A 16,017-nucleotide genomic window follows, 5' to 3' on the forward strand; every position below is an offset into this window, starting at 1 on the left:
TTAATTGGTTATTTTTAATGAAAAAAAATTCAATTGTTTGTTTATCTATTTTATTTTAATGATAATAATTTTTAAAAGTAATATTTTAATAATGATAAAGACCTAATAGATAATTCTAGTCTCGTCGCAAAAAAATACCGATTTCCAAAATTCTTCGGCCAATGCAGCGTCAGACTGGGCCCGTAGTCTCGGGCCCCCGTAGTCTTGGGCCCATTTCAGCCGGCTATCTCTGTGTTCAGGATTTAGTCTGGAGACTCTTATTGGTCGATGATACACCAAGCCTTTTGCAAGTATTCGTCTTCTCAAGACCGATACTCGAAATCCCAAGACATGTTTCCATGGTCTCTATAGTAGGGTTTCACCATATTAGTTAAGTAGGTATAGATAGTATGCCGTTTATTGATAATACGTCTTCGGTCACTCCTAGGTTTACCACACAGTGAATTGGCCTGGAGATAACGAGTTCATATTCGAGGCACATTACTTGGATAACTCTGACTGAGTTAGTTGCAGTGATTTTCTCTGAAAATTTGTGAAATTAGTAATTTTACTGACGACGACTTAACTATGATTGATATTGTTTTTTTTTTATACAAGGTCACAGCAATAGTGCATCTGGTATCTGTAGCTCCTAGAATAAAAAAATGGTAAAACATTATAAAAAATCCTTTATGGGTATTTCGCCATTGCACTGCAAGAAAATCTACAAAATAAAATAATTATTTTTTGTAAACACTTCTGCGTTAAACCTAAACGGACACTGCTTGTCAGAAGTTGTGTTTACAGTAATAAAAATTTGCCTAACAAAGAAAAAAAAATGCTTAACGTTTCGGAAAGTTATCTCTTTCCGTCGTCGGAAGCAAAAAAATACAAAGAATAAAGAAAAAAACTATTTAAAATATTTCAACTATTCGAGAACACTTTACTTTTTTTTTGTTTGTTATGAAAATTTGTATTACTATAAACATAACTTCTGAGAAGCAGCGTCCTTTTAGGTTTAACGCAGAAGTGTTTACAAAAATAATTATTTTATTTTGTAGATTTTTTTGCAGTGCAGTGGCGAAATACCCATAAAGGATTTTTTTGGAAAGATGAATCCGCCACATAGGTATAGACATTTATTATAAAAAATATCAGAACTGTCCTGAAATCAAAACTATATTATATATTCACTTCAGATAGTCTATATTTACTTTGCTATAAATATCGTAATCTCAAATCATGCACCGGTCTAAAATATAAAATATTTTTTCTTCGTATTTTTAAATGGAATACCCTGTATAATTTTTTTTATTAGATAGAGAATTAATAAATGAACATTTTTTTTAATTTAGAGTCGAGGTGTGTCTCACTTGGGCAAAAAATGTACATGTACTGCCAAAATATCACTTTACCGCCAAGCGACTGCCAATGCCTGCGAAGAAGACTGCCTAAGACTGCCATGTAATTATTATAGGCGACTGCAGTAAGACTGCCAATGACTGCCAGCGACTGCCACGAAAATGTACATTCCAACAGTGGAATGTTCCATTCCACCAGTGGAATCCAGTTTCGCAGATATTCGCGATATTATTTCATATGGCTCTTTCAACGGTAAAATACGAAAGAAAAATCATTGACTGGCTTTGATGAAAATTTACTGTGGAAAATGCCGCATGAAATACTAAAAAAATAATATACAGGGTGTTCCATTTAAAAAAATGAAGAAAAAATATTTTATATTTTAGAAAATTTGTCGGAGAATTTTTAACATCCTGTATGATTTAAAATTACGATATTTATAGCAAAGTAAATACAGACCATCTAAAGTAAATACCTAGTAAGTTTCGATTTCAGGACAGTTCTTGTATTTTTAATAATTTTTTTAAGAAAAGCTGAAAAATATATATTTTTTAATTATTTATTAATATCTATCGAAACTCCCTATCCAAATATAATTACACATATCATATTTTAGGATTATGTAAAGTGATCTGAAAGGAAACCAAAAATGCAATAATATGCAGGGTGTTCCATTTAATAGAAATAATTCCGAACCACTCACACTTTTTTGAGCCACCTTGTTAAAGTTAAAATATTTTCCTGAATACATCCTAGTACATAATTTAGATTTGCACTTAAACAAAATTCCAAGTTTTTTATTCTAGGAGCTACAGATGCCCGACGCACTATTGCCGAACTTATATTTTAATTAAAAAATTACACGATATAGAATTTTGTACAGACATTTCATACATACATGATCAAATTCTGAACAGCAAGAAACAAAATAAATATTAGAACATTACGCTAGAGAATTTTGTATTACACGTTTTAGGAATATATTTTAATATATATTTTAAAATTATTTTTAAACATTTTTTTTATTTTTTATTATTTAGAATCATCACTGGATGAGCAATCCACGGCATCGTTACTCTGTGTCCAGTGCAAAGACGCGTTCCAGAATGCATGGGATCTCATGGTACACGCGCAAGCAGCCCATATGGTCAATATATACGAATTAGGAATACCAGCGGTGGGCAATTGTTCATCTCCTGGCATGTCACCACGGGACAACAATACACCAGAAAAGGTAAAAGAAATATACAAGATATTGATAAATTTATTGTAGATGTTATTTGTCATATTTTTAAATAAAATATATTTATTCTTTATTGTAAATTTCTGGTCAGTGATCGGTACTGCAATGATAGGCAAAAAAATCCAAATAAACACCACCCTATAGTTTGTCCAAAAATCCTTGACACTGATAGATGTGCCATTTTAATTTAAAAGTAATTTATTTTATTTTACAAAGAACTAAGTTCGTACAATTGGAAAGCAGGAAATTAATATATTTAAAATTTTAGTGTGACAAATGATTACTTCAAAATATTATGAAAAAAGCTGTATAAACTGAAAAAAATTATTCGAGTTATTTTATTTCAAAAAATAACGATGTATGTTATTACAAAGCACAAGGGTCAATGTTAAACAAAACACCACATACAAAAAATCTGTAAAAAAACTATTTCTTACTTTCAAACTTCAAAAAACTACCTGCGTTTATTATTATATTTATCAGTGTACAAATAAAATAGTTTTAATACTGCACAAGAATAAATAAAACACAACATAGAGAAAACAAAATATCTTATTAATAATAATTTCAATAATTTACAAAGGCTTACTGAATTTTATACCTTAAAAGTTAGTTAGTTAACTTTAATCTTAATTTTTTGAAACCTTTTGACCTTATTTCTCTACAGTTCTAAAATCTATTATCATTTACCTTTCGTGTGATGTCTTTATTTTATAGCTACTCAAATTTTCAACACCATATACAAAATGATATACAAACTTTATTGGTAGCTAATACAACTCTCTGGGCACCGAATATTTACTATATACTGTGCTCTGGGTCTACAATTAATTTTCCCTCGATTTTTTCTACAGTTAACTTTATAAAACACAAAACACACGTAATAACGCAAAGGAAAATGCAAAGGTAATTCGCAACTACGAGTAGATAGTTATCATTTTTCAGAACGACGGATATTGGATATATGACATAACTTGACATAAATAATAACCTATAATTTGGCAAGAGTTTGACAAGTGTCAAAAATCATAAGTCGAGCTCATACGCATCTGTGGCCATGCGTCGTTCATCGTTCCATCTCTCCAATCATATTGAAATATGATCTGACATTTTTAAAATAAACCAATAAGAGTGGTTAAAAACAACAAGAGATGACGGATTTATACAGTGTGTTTTACATGTGCCATCTCTCGTGGGGAGATTCCTCACGTAAAAATAAGATTGATTTTTCATATCAACATAGGTCCGATTCTGCTTTGTTTCGTAGCTACAGGGTGTTAAAGTCTTAATATTTCTTCGATTTATTACAAGTACTTTTAGTGTTTCGAATGAAATTTTGACGGTAAAAGTTACTATAAATGCGACATATTTTAAACCTAAAAAAGTATCGACATATCCACCAGAGACGTGCATATGGGTTATCAATGGATTTTTTTTTCAAAAAAATGCATGTACGCCACTGACTTTTTTTCTGTTGTTAGCAAAGTAGTGTAAGCAGTTTAATGCTGATTAAAAGTGGTCTCTTGATATTTTGTCGATTCCGGCCTCCTCAATTTTATTAATTTGTCTTGATCCAAGTCTAATAGCAGCCTAATTTTAAATTTTAATATTATTAACTTGCGAATGTTTTAAATAAGTACTCAATTTGTAAATTCAACTTCAATTCAACTTTTAAATAAGTACTGGCAATATGGCTTGATTCCTCATAAAAATATATGAAAAAAAGTTCCTATAAACATGGATATGGAAATGCATAGATTTGGAGTTGAAAACTTTTTAAAATTAGTTTTTTTTGTAATTATCTTAAATACCATTATTTTTTTATTTGAAACTGCTGTAGGTTGGACTAATAGTAATAATAACTAATGGTAATAATATTTAATTAGGTAAAATATAATTTATTAATTTATTAATTTTATTTTTAATTTTATTAATTGTAATTAATAAAATTGCGTTTATCTCATCAAGGAGCAACTTTTAATTGGCATTAAACGGCCTGCACAATTTTTATATCAAAAGAAAAAAGTCAGTGGCGCACATGATTTTTTTTGAAAAATATTCCAGTGATAACCCATATGAACGTTCCTGATGAATTTATCGACACTTTTTTAACATTAAAATATGTAGCACTTATAGTAACTTTTGCCCTCAAAATTTCATTCGAATCACTAAAAGTACGTGGAACAAAATTATAATAAATCGAAAGATTATTAAAACTTTAACACCCTGTAGCTACGAAACAAAACAGAATCGGACCTATGTTGATATGAAAAATAAATCTTATTTTTACATGAGGAATCTCCCTACGAGAGATGGCACATGTTTTTTGAAACACCCTGTATATAAACCTATCTATATCTACAGGGTGGGCCAATGGAAATTTTTCCACCCCAATTTTTCTCGTTCAGAATTAAAATTTGGAAACGCCCAGACACACGTCGATTTAATTTTCAAGGGAAAAAGAAAATATCATAAAATCACTTTCACACCTATAATTCTTAAATTGACCAAACCACCCCCTAAATTCTTAAATTGAAAAAGGAGGCCGAGTGATACCTCATGTGAAAGGTCTTTGAATTCCCTCTCTAATGATATAAGATATAATGTACTTTCGTTCTGTAGTTTCAGAGATTTATTGATTTAAAGTAGATTTTAATTTATCAGCTAAGTGGTGAAAAATCGTTTTTATTTTTTATCTCTCTGTATGTATTTTTTGGCAAACTATGTATACTGAAAAATTAAGCTTTTAAATAAAAAGCTTAATTTTTTTTTATTTTTTAAAATTTCTAAAAATTTTCCCGGCCAAAATTGAGAGCATTTTTCATTTATTCGAATTGAAAGATTTTTGGGCGTGGATCGATGCAGATTGAATAATTAAAATTTTTAGTAAAACATAGTTTGCCAAAAAAAATACATACAGAGAGAGAAAAGAAAAATAAAACCGATTTTTCACCACTTAGCTGATAAAATAAAATCTACTTCTATATCAATAAATCTCTAAAACTACTGAACGAAAGTACATGATATCTTATATCATTAGAAAGGAATTGAAAGACCTTTCTACATAATATCACTCCCCCCTTACAAGAATTTAGGGGGCGCCGCCTCAGCCTTTGGGGTTATAGGTGTGAAAGTGATTTTATAATATTTTCTTTTCCCCCTCGAAAACTAAATCGACGTGTCGAAGCGTTTTTCCAAATTTTAATTTTAAACGAGAAAAATTGGGGTGGAAAGTTTCCATTGGCCCACCCTGTATAATAGTTAACTTAAAAAATATTAGAAACTTTTTTTATTATGGGTATGTTTGTCGAAATCTTACCTGAGCCGTTAAACAGAGTAGATCTATCGATCGATGTCAATCAGCTGTGACTAATTGTTCCTAAATCTGTCTTAAACCTCACGACTAATCAGTGTGAATCAGCCCATTTAATTTGCATTGAGGCGACACATGAAAGAAGTTTTGCTCATTTGGTTGTTGTTCATTAGTCGCGATTCGTTCTGTATCTGCTGCCGTGCATATTTCATTGTAAATGTTCAGCAATCTTCTTTTCTTCGAAACATAATGTTTTTATAAAAGAAAAAAACCATATTTTCTATGACAAAAACGGTTTTTACTAAAACTGTTTTTCTCTATCTGTGTGCGCCCAGCCTCCATATCAATTTGATTTAAAACATAGTTGAAATATTCAGTAAACGAAAATTTAAGTAGTGAAATATTGCATAAAACATCACCAAGGTTAAGCCTTCTAAATTAACAGATTAAAGGGGTGGCAAATCTGGGAATAAATTTGACACAATGATAAGGGTGCCGCAGCAGAAACATGAATTTCGTTTTACCTCGGTTAATATTTAAAAACCTAAAAAGTCAGATACGAAATTACGCCGGCTAAATAATAATTTATTACTGAGAAATTTTGACGTTTTCTCTCAGTCGGTTATGCCATATTGTCTTAGATATTTCATGCCTAGTTTATAAGATGGAAATAACACACAATATGGCTTGAAAAGTATACTAAGGGTCGCCATTTCTGGTCTTGGGTGCCGATTTTCGTGTGTACGAAGAGTACGGTCACACGCTTATTAAATTAAGATGTACTGAATAAAGACAGAAGGCAAGTATTTTTCCAAGCGCATGGAATCTAGCGTCAAATTAAGTGATTATATATGTAATAAATACTTCGTATTTTTGCTCTCTCCGACTTACTAGATTGCCATAGCGATTCACTTCTATACGTGTAAACGCCGACCCAAGGTTTCGCTTGCCAGCAGGGTATAGTCGACTTACCCAGTTAATTTATAATATATCTTTATACAAATGTTATGTCTCGATTGTGTTCAAAAATTATTTTTTTCTTAAATCTTAGGTTAGCTGCTGATAAAAAAAATGAACAATATCAATGTAACGACTTCGCCCGAGCGTTGACGTTAATGTCTGTTTTAATCCTGACCCAGGGGTAGATGGGCCATATGGGAAAACGGGAAAATTCTCGGTGGGCCGGTGGCAAGATGGGCCGGTGGGCCGGTCCCGATCAGAGTTCAAAAAAGATTTGATTAGCAAAAATTAAATGGTTTTTATAAATTAATCTTGTAACTAAAGTGACGTAAGAGCCTTAGTGACTCCATAACTAACTAATCAATTTGCATCAGTATAATCGTTAGTTGCTTTTACAGATAAACACCAATTTGTAAAATAACTATTGTAAAATGTCTTTCTCTGGACGGGGACGGACTAAAAACCAAGTCTGAGAACTAAAAGCCAAGTCTAAATTGTTGTTTAAAATGTTACTAAAATGAATATGCTAAACATAATTTCTCTTTATCGAGTTTCAAATAAGTCCAATCGAGTTATTAAAGTATGGAAATTTAAAAAAATATATTTATTTTTAAAAAAAATTGAGCCACCATTTTTCGGTATTTGCATCTCTTTTAGTGCCGTAATATCAGAGATTAAGAAACTATACCCTCGGAAAATTTGCGGTGAACAGGAAGTTCTAAAAGTTTTCTAAAATATACAGGAAAATTTAAAAGAAAATGCTCGATTTTTAACATCTTTTTTGCAAAAGCAGCCTTCATAAACGTGTTCCTGGGGTCGAAATACACCACCCCTGAAAATATTTGCACTTATTTAAGGTTTATACTGATAGTTTTACCCACTATTCTTTTATTAATAACTAATAAATATGACTGACTGGCAGCAAAAAAAAAGAATGAATAGCATTAGGTAAATTTGAATAGTCTCGATTTAAGTGAATACTAATAATACAGTAGCGTAGATTGACAACTGGGGGCCTCGGTGCAATATTTTTCGAGCTCCCCTTTGTAAAAAGGTAGACGAATTTGACGCGAACCCTGCGCTTGACGGAGAATCAGAAAACATATCTATGCTTGGCTTGACTTGGGGACGGACTAAACACCAAGTCTGAGAACTAAAAGCCAAGTCTAAATTGTTGTTTAAAATGTTGCTAAAATGAATTTGCTAAAAATTATTGAGACAGCAGAGAAGAGTTAAATAAGGTTTAAACTAGATTAGATAATAAAATATTAATATGTCTCGAAAATCCAAATATTCTTATTACGGACTGTAAAATAGCATTACATCAGAACACATATAGCCTGGTAAAGATCCACTGCTTAGGTATTGCCTAGGTTCTTTTCGTTTGAGTCATGGCATATCAACTATATAATAACCTAAAAAATGCTGCAGTTTTAATGGCGACCGCGGTTCATTCACAGCGGTATACACGAGGAGGCTGCTACTGTAACAGAAAAGAGATAATTTCTTTCTACAATGTGTGAGAAAGTATATACCCGAAAAGCTAAAAGTAATGTATTTCACAGACGATTGGGTCAGCTGAACTGAATGAATCAGGAAGTCTTAAAGTTTCTCAAAATCGTGACTCAAAATCGTAGCCTATTCAAGATCAAATTACCGTTCTCGATAATGGAAATAAAGCAGTGGAACCCTGTAAAACTGAGCCATTTTGTAGTAAAAATTCAGATGTCCGACCCAATATTGGTCTTTACAAAAATTTTGATCAAGACAATTTATTTTTTTTTTTAAACCGGAGGCAAAAGAGCTTTTTCGCACAGCGAAAGACACCCTTACTTATTAATAAATAACTTAACCATTAATAAATAAAATATGTTTCTTCGTTATGGTCATTTTGTTTTTGTGGATTTGGGCCGGTTGCCTGTTTTTCCCGGGCCGGTTTCCACTTCCCCATCCACCCCTATCCTAACCTGATCCTGACAGATATTAGAAAGTATGTAATGTTGTTTATATTTTGTGCCTACCTGCTGGCATTTCATACATCTAGTTACTACCGGTAATTGAATATCCCGTCAACACGAAGTTGCACAAATGAGTTTTGATTACTTTGATTTTAAGTTTTTTTTGTGATTTTCTTTTTTTTTCATTTTAATACTATAATGTATAAAAGTATAATAAAAATAAAAGTATATAGTATATAGTATTAATTACTCAAAAACTTTTTGTTTCTGGTAAAAAAAACTTTCTTACGCAAAAAACTATTCATACACGTAAAAAACTATTTTTTACGCGTCAAAAACTATTTGTTTCTGATGTTAAAAAAACTTCTTTTACTCAGAAAAAAAAACACTTTTCTCGCGTAAGAAAATATTCTTTTAATTTATTACTTTTTCAACATTTCAAACTACACTTTTTCAAACATTTCCTTCAAATTTTTGAATTTAATAGAGTCTTCCTAAAAGTAGACGTTCCCTAGAAAAATATTTTTAGATAATACCCTAAAATGAATAAAAATGCATACTATTTAATTTATTTTTATTGTATTATTAAATATAACGTTCGCCTATGACTGGGTCTCATTTGAGAAATCGCTAAAGACGCTGCAGAAAACAAAAACTGATTTGTTTTCATTTGCGTTTTTTGCGATACATGCCGAACGCTACACGCTCTGTGTAGCCGTGGGCTTAGTATTGTAATATAATTTCATGTCTATTCTTTGATTTTTATTGATAGAATTTTAATTAACGTCATATTTTCTGCTGTTTTAAAATGTCGAAGAAGCACAAAATTTATTTTGTTCAATGTTACGAAAAGGGTGATAATAGTTATCAGAAAATGTGATACTTTAACAACAGTAAAACATGATGTTAGTCAAAATTAATAATCACCATCTATCAAAGAATGAAATCGAAATTATATTACCATAGAAACGCCTTCTGATTATTAGGACTTCAATCAATTATACAGGGTGTGTCTTAAATAAGTGCAAATATTTTCAGAGGTGCAAATATTTTCAGAGGTGGTTTTGACCCCAGGAACACGTCTATGACGCTAAAAAAAGATGTTGAAAATCGTGCATTTTTTTTTAAATTTCCCTGTATAATTTTCGAAAACTTTTAGAACTGCCTGTTCACCGCAAATTTTTCCACGGTTTAATTTCTTAATCTCTGATATTACCATAGTTACGGCTTGACTCTATGGTTATGGCAATAAAAGGAATGCAAATACAGAAAAAATCCGGTGGCTCTCGAAATTTTTCCAAAAAAAATCATTTTTTTTTAAATTTTCAAACTTAAATAACTAGGTTATTTTGGACTTATCTGAAAAATGGTAAAGAGAAAATATGTTTCTTTTATCGACATCTACCAACCCTGAAAATATTTGCACTTATTTAAGACTCACCCTGTATTTTTATGTTTTTTCTATTTCCTCTAAAACGGTACGGAAATTTGGAAAAGTATAAACGGAAATTACAATTTTAGAACAAGCAAAAATTTTTGCGAAGAATGCATTTTTCTCAAAATGTCAATAATAAAAAAGTTTTTTTTCCTCTTGTAAAGACAATACGGGGACATACTGTATATGTAGGTATGTCTATTAAAGAGGAATGGATATTCAGACTATTAAAAATTGTTTATTATAAGAATTGAATGAGTTAATATAAGTTGATGCTGAATAATGAAACCGTATTCTAGTAAAACATCGTTAACATCATTCATCGTTGAAATTATCGAAGCTTAATAATAATTTATAATTAAATGTTTGAAATTTATTGAGGTTATTCTGAGAAATATATGTATAAGGATGGAAGTAACAAACAATGAAATTCAGAAAATATGATCGATTTATTTAATTAATAATTTATAATAAACCTTTATAAATCAATCTCTGTTGATGTGTTTTTGCAGGATCACTCTTGCTCATCGCCGATTGCATCTTTAATAACTTCAAGTCATCATATTTTTTATCCCATTTCTGTTCATCTTGATGCTTTATTTTTCTACTTTGGTGCTCAAAAGCTATATCATACGCACTTCTCACTACCTGGTCTTCAATTTTAACCGGTAGTAGTTCTTCTTTATTGAGACTTCTTGATGTAGCTTCAGATAAAGTATGTACGATATTTTGGATAACATCCTTGACTTCCTCTGTATTTTTCTTCGATTCTTTCTGCCTAATTCTTTTGGCTTTTTTCTTCAAGTACTTGCGTTTTAAATTACAGTACTTATCCAGATTGTTCTTAGATGTTTTCATGTCTTTAGAATCTACCGAGCTTGTTTCAAATAATGTATCATTTGTATTATTCGGCGGCACCCAACTAAACGTTTCATTATTGCTACATTTTAAGGTACTATTCAGAGATTCTTTATTTTTCAAATCTTTTAGAGTCTGATAAAAGTCGTTACCGCTGGGAATTATTACAGCATAGTTGCCTACAGAGGCATCTTTAAGGTCCATACTCTTTTGAGCACTTATATGAGGACATATAGTCTTCAAAATAGATTGTCTTTCTTCCCTAAGCTTCCTGAGTTTAAACAAGTACACTTCTCTGTCAGCTTTCAGTCTCTGAATGTATTTCTCTCTAGTGAAATTAATTCTTTGTTTTCTGTTGTAACCTTCTTTTTCTAGCTCTTTGATGTGGAATACTTCGTTTTGGAACTTGTTTCTGATATCCTGAATTTTCTGTCGATGATTGTGACCTAAGGTTGCCCATCTAGTATCCAAATCTTCAAATCTACGTTCACATTCGCTCTTACCGTTTTCATTAACTACAGGTTTACTTTCATTGTTATAAACTGAACTGATCTTCTTTATAACTTGATGATCTGATACGGCAGCTTTAGAGATTTTTCTTTTTCTCTGCGAAGGCTTGTTTTTATCTACATCCGGTATTTTCTGGATGATCTTCTTACTAACAGATATTTTTTTACCTCGTTTACTAACTTTCTTGACAATTTCTTTGGTTTTGGCAGTTTCATTAACAACCTCATTTCTGCTCTTCGAAATTTCATTAATCATTTTGATAATACAAATATCTTGTAGTAATGTAGCAATAAACATTTGCAAATTTGGGCTTTTAATAATTTCTTTAGCTTTTTTAACTAGATATTTTGTTTTGTTCTTTAACTGCTTTATAAGAGATTCTTCGACAGTGGTATTTTTGGATTGGTCTTTATCTTCCTTAATTTCTGGTCCAAATGTTTCGACATTTACTTGTGTCGTGTTATCAAATATCATAGAACTATTATCGTATTCTTCTAATAACGATGAACAAGTGTCAGGGTTCATATTTTCCGTTAATATTCCAAACATATCTATGGAGTTTAAGTCTTCAAAACTTTCTCTGAGTTCTTCTAAGGCTTTAGTGGTATTTTCCTCATTGGGTTCTAAGGAAGTTTCGTAGATTTCAGTTAAATGGTCTTCAAACTTCTTAATCTCAGCTGATTCGGCGAAACTCTGAGGTAAAACAGTCGTTAACATCGTAACACCGATAATTGTAAAAAGACAGGCAGTTATTGATAGTAAATTAATAGAATCGTCATTAGTTTTCCCAGTTTTTTTGCTCTTGCTTTTATTTTTCTTCTTTTTAGCTTTGACTGGTCTTGATTCGTTTAGTCTTTCTAGAGAAAATTCATCAAAAGTCAAAAAACTGGTATCACGTTTGGGCTCTTGTTCCAAAATTTCTTTAGTCACATTGTTACCTGCATCGTCAGCTTTAATATTTTCGACGGAGTTGGTTTTGGATGTGGTCCTAGAGTTATTCAACAATGTCCAGGATGAATCCGATGTGAGACTGGAGTCGCTATAGTTAGAGGGAATACTCATACTGAAAATGTGAGATTTTCTACTAGGAATTTTGGTATCACTAAATGTTTGGCAGATAATGAATGAGATGACGGATGATAAATGTAAAGTGGGTTCCATGGAAACGATTGTAGAAAATATAAGTAAAAATTATGGAAAGGTAATACCGGATAAGGTCCCTCGTTTTACGCGGCATATTTATACGCGGTTTTGATTATAATATACGTGTTCACATTTTTAACACCAGTGACTCTTTTCAAGAAACGTAACCTCCTACTCCAGTACTGAGACCAATATGATAATAATAATGATAATAAAGTCAAAAGTATACTGAGCCTATTTGACTACGCCTATTTACAAATAAACATATTTCATTAATTTCAAAACATTAATTTTTAAGAGACTCTGTATCTATACTAATATACACATCAGGACAGGTCAACTCTGTGTATAGGATTTTAACGTGTAAGACAGTGATGTAGGCAGCTTAATGGCAAATCAAATGTATTAAAAAGAGAAAAAAGTTGGGTGGGTATGGGTGGGTACATTTCTTCTGAGCGGTATTGCCAGATTTTGCATCAAAATTTCAAACCGCTGTAGACGTTTCAAAAAAATGTGGCATCTAGGGTTGGATCTGGATTTTCGACAATTAGTTACTCATTTTACTACAACTGTAATAGATTACATTTAGCTTAGATATATTATCTTCATTTCAGTAGTATACACGAACATTTTTAACATAGTTTATTTTATTCTAATTTCTTTAAGACTACGATAATATACTGGTCGGCAAGAGAAAATCTTGGGTCGTTTATTTTAGTCATCATTTACCTACATGTCTAGAAGTGAATCGCTATACGGCAATCTTGTAAGGCAGGAGAAAATTATTACCTATCACATAATCCAGACTCAACTTCATACGCTTGGAAAAATTCTTGCTACTTTCTCTTTTGTTCATTTTATACAATCACAGAGTCTATGAACTCTGTGCACATAATAGGCACCCAAAGCCGTGTGTACATTATCGGTTATATCATTAAATAAACTAACCAAAAAATATGCTGTATTACGTAGTAAATAGTGCAAATTCTATTGTCGACCATTCTAATCAGTATTAAATAATAATGGAGTGAGACAGTGTGAAGTGAGACATTAAATGATTGATCTTTTTGTTAAATTACGTGGTATAACTTAACACAATGATGAATCGTTTAATGTTTCATATGCACCTCCATAATTATTTAATACATAATACTATACTGATTACAGCGTTCGACAACAGAATTTGCGCTTTTAGTACGTTTTGTAATTAATAGATTATCTGTCTTATTATGCAACTAGGGATGTACGTGTCTACGTAATAGAGCATCAACATCTCTCCCAGTATATCGTATTGTACTGAACACGTTGACACACGAGAATCAGCAACCAAAGCCGTGTGTACGCTTCATTAAATAAACTAACCAAAAAATATGCTCTATTACGCAGTTACGTACATCCTCAGTTACATAATAGGACCGATAATCAATTAATTACATAATGTTGTAAATATCACAATTCTATTGTCGACCGATCCGGACTAAGTGGATAGGTAATAAACTTCTCATTTTTCTCCCGTATTTTATAGTCTTTTCTCTTTCGGTATATCGTATTGTACTGAACAAATGTTGACTTTATTCTTCATACACACAATCGGCATACAAAGCCGTACGTTGTACGTTTTATTAAACAAATTAACCTTTTTGTTTATTTATTGGTTCGTTTATGCTTTATTTAATGATTGATATTATTTTGTTAAGTTATACCACCAAGTGCTATAAACTAGTACAAAATTAAAAAAGTTAATTTTAAGTAAAGTTCTTTGAAATATATCTGTATTACTATTATGAATAAGAACTCTTATCGATTTTTAATTTGGAATTATATTAATTGCCATGTGTCATGTTTTTATTATTATTGTCAATTTTCTGCAGATAGCTGATAAATTAATCCATTGTCAATTCAATATGATTATAATATGATGTTCAAATACCATTTTGTTATTCATAAAAACGGCCTTTTTATTACTTCTCTGTCATACTGATCCATCAATAAATATTTCTTACGTGTTGCAGCAGAGGAGCAAAATTTATTAATTTTAGGGTCCTTTATATTTACTCATCCCTGATTCCATCCAATTATGGCCGCTGATGAAGCGGGAGGTAGACGTTTGCTTTCGGTCATAGGCGTACTGAAAACTAAAATTTCTTATCCTCGTATTCAGAATTATAAATAGCAATAAAAAGGATAAAGATAAGTAAAACTTTATACTGATAAGTTTGCTGTACCAATATTAAGAAAATTGGTAGTAGGAAATATTATTTCATAATATTATGACATGATAATGTTATAATGTAATACTATAAAGTAATCCGAACAGCGGTCCTCGGTCAATGACCGAGCAAGTGTCTAAATCGACTCTTACTCACGAGATATCCGATCTCATCCGGCCTCGAACCGGCGTGAATGAGCAGTGTGTGTCAATATATTTTACACTTTTGCCTTTATTGGACAACAGCACGATACAAAGTTTCGAACTGGTCACCCGTCTATCCACTAGTATCGCCTTACGTTGCTTAACTTCGGTGTTCTAATGGGAACCGGTGTTTCGACGTAGCTGGACCGTTGGTTGCCCGTAATACTATAGCTACAACCGTTATAACACTAGTTATACCACCCCGCATAAATTCAGTATTATTATAAATACGTAATTTATTTCACACCCCTTAAAGTGTAGCACAATTAAATCATAAATACGATGCCACCTAACAGTTTTATAATGTTTATAATGTTAATTTTAAAGGTCGTTTTACATAAAAATTGTTTATCTGTTTTTATTTATGATACAAAACCCGCTTGATCATAAAACTTTTTGATCATGTCGATGAGTTTTTTTATATTGAGTATGTATGGGGCTTAAGAAGCAGCGTGGTGAAGGCGTTGTTCCACTGTTCCCATTTTAAACATTGTCAGCTGTCATAAAAAGATTCTTATTAAAATTCTAATAAATTAAATTTTACAGAATTCATAAGCAAAACTTTTAAACTTAAATTGGCTGTAATACTAAATCTAAATGGAAATAAAATATTAGTACGCCTATGACTCAAGAGTTTCGTTTGGTTTGGTGGCGACACGTGGGGAAGAGAAATGCATGGCTTCCAAATTTTATAGAGGCGGGGTGAAACCAATCAGCTAAGACAAATCAAGTGGTGGGAAAGAATATGGCCATAGATGCCAGGTCTAGGAAATATTCTCTAACATTAAGGTTTCTATCGAGGAAATACATTTTTAGAAAGCATATTTTTGGACACAATTTAGT

General features: G+C 31.5%; 1 protein-coding gene across 1 annotated transcript in view; it reads left to right on the top strand.

Moving 5' to 3' along the window:
• LOC115889159 (heterogeneous nuclear ribonucleoprotein C-like 1) overlaps nucleotides 1-16,017 on the top strand; it is an 827,286-nt gene that overhangs the window by 755,830 nt on the left and 55,439 nt on the right. Inside the window, exon 10 of the mRNA XM_030909100.1 lies at nucleotides 2,382-2,575. Within this exon, the coding sequence (XP_030764960.1) occupies nucleotides 2,382-2,575 (194 nt within the window). The remainder of the gene's footprint in view (nucleotides 1-2,381; nucleotides 2,576-16,017) is intronic.

The sequence above is a fragment of the Sitophilus oryzae genome, unplaced genomic scaffold (assembly GCF_002938485.1).
Source record: "Sitophilus oryzae breed Bouriz unplaced genomic scaffold, Soryzae_2.0 scaffold_811_pilon_pilon, whole genome shotgun sequence".
In the NCBI taxonomy this organism is placed as follows: domain Eukaryota; kingdom Metazoa; phylum Arthropoda; class Insecta; order Coleoptera; family Curculionidae; genus Sitophilus; species Sitophilus oryzae.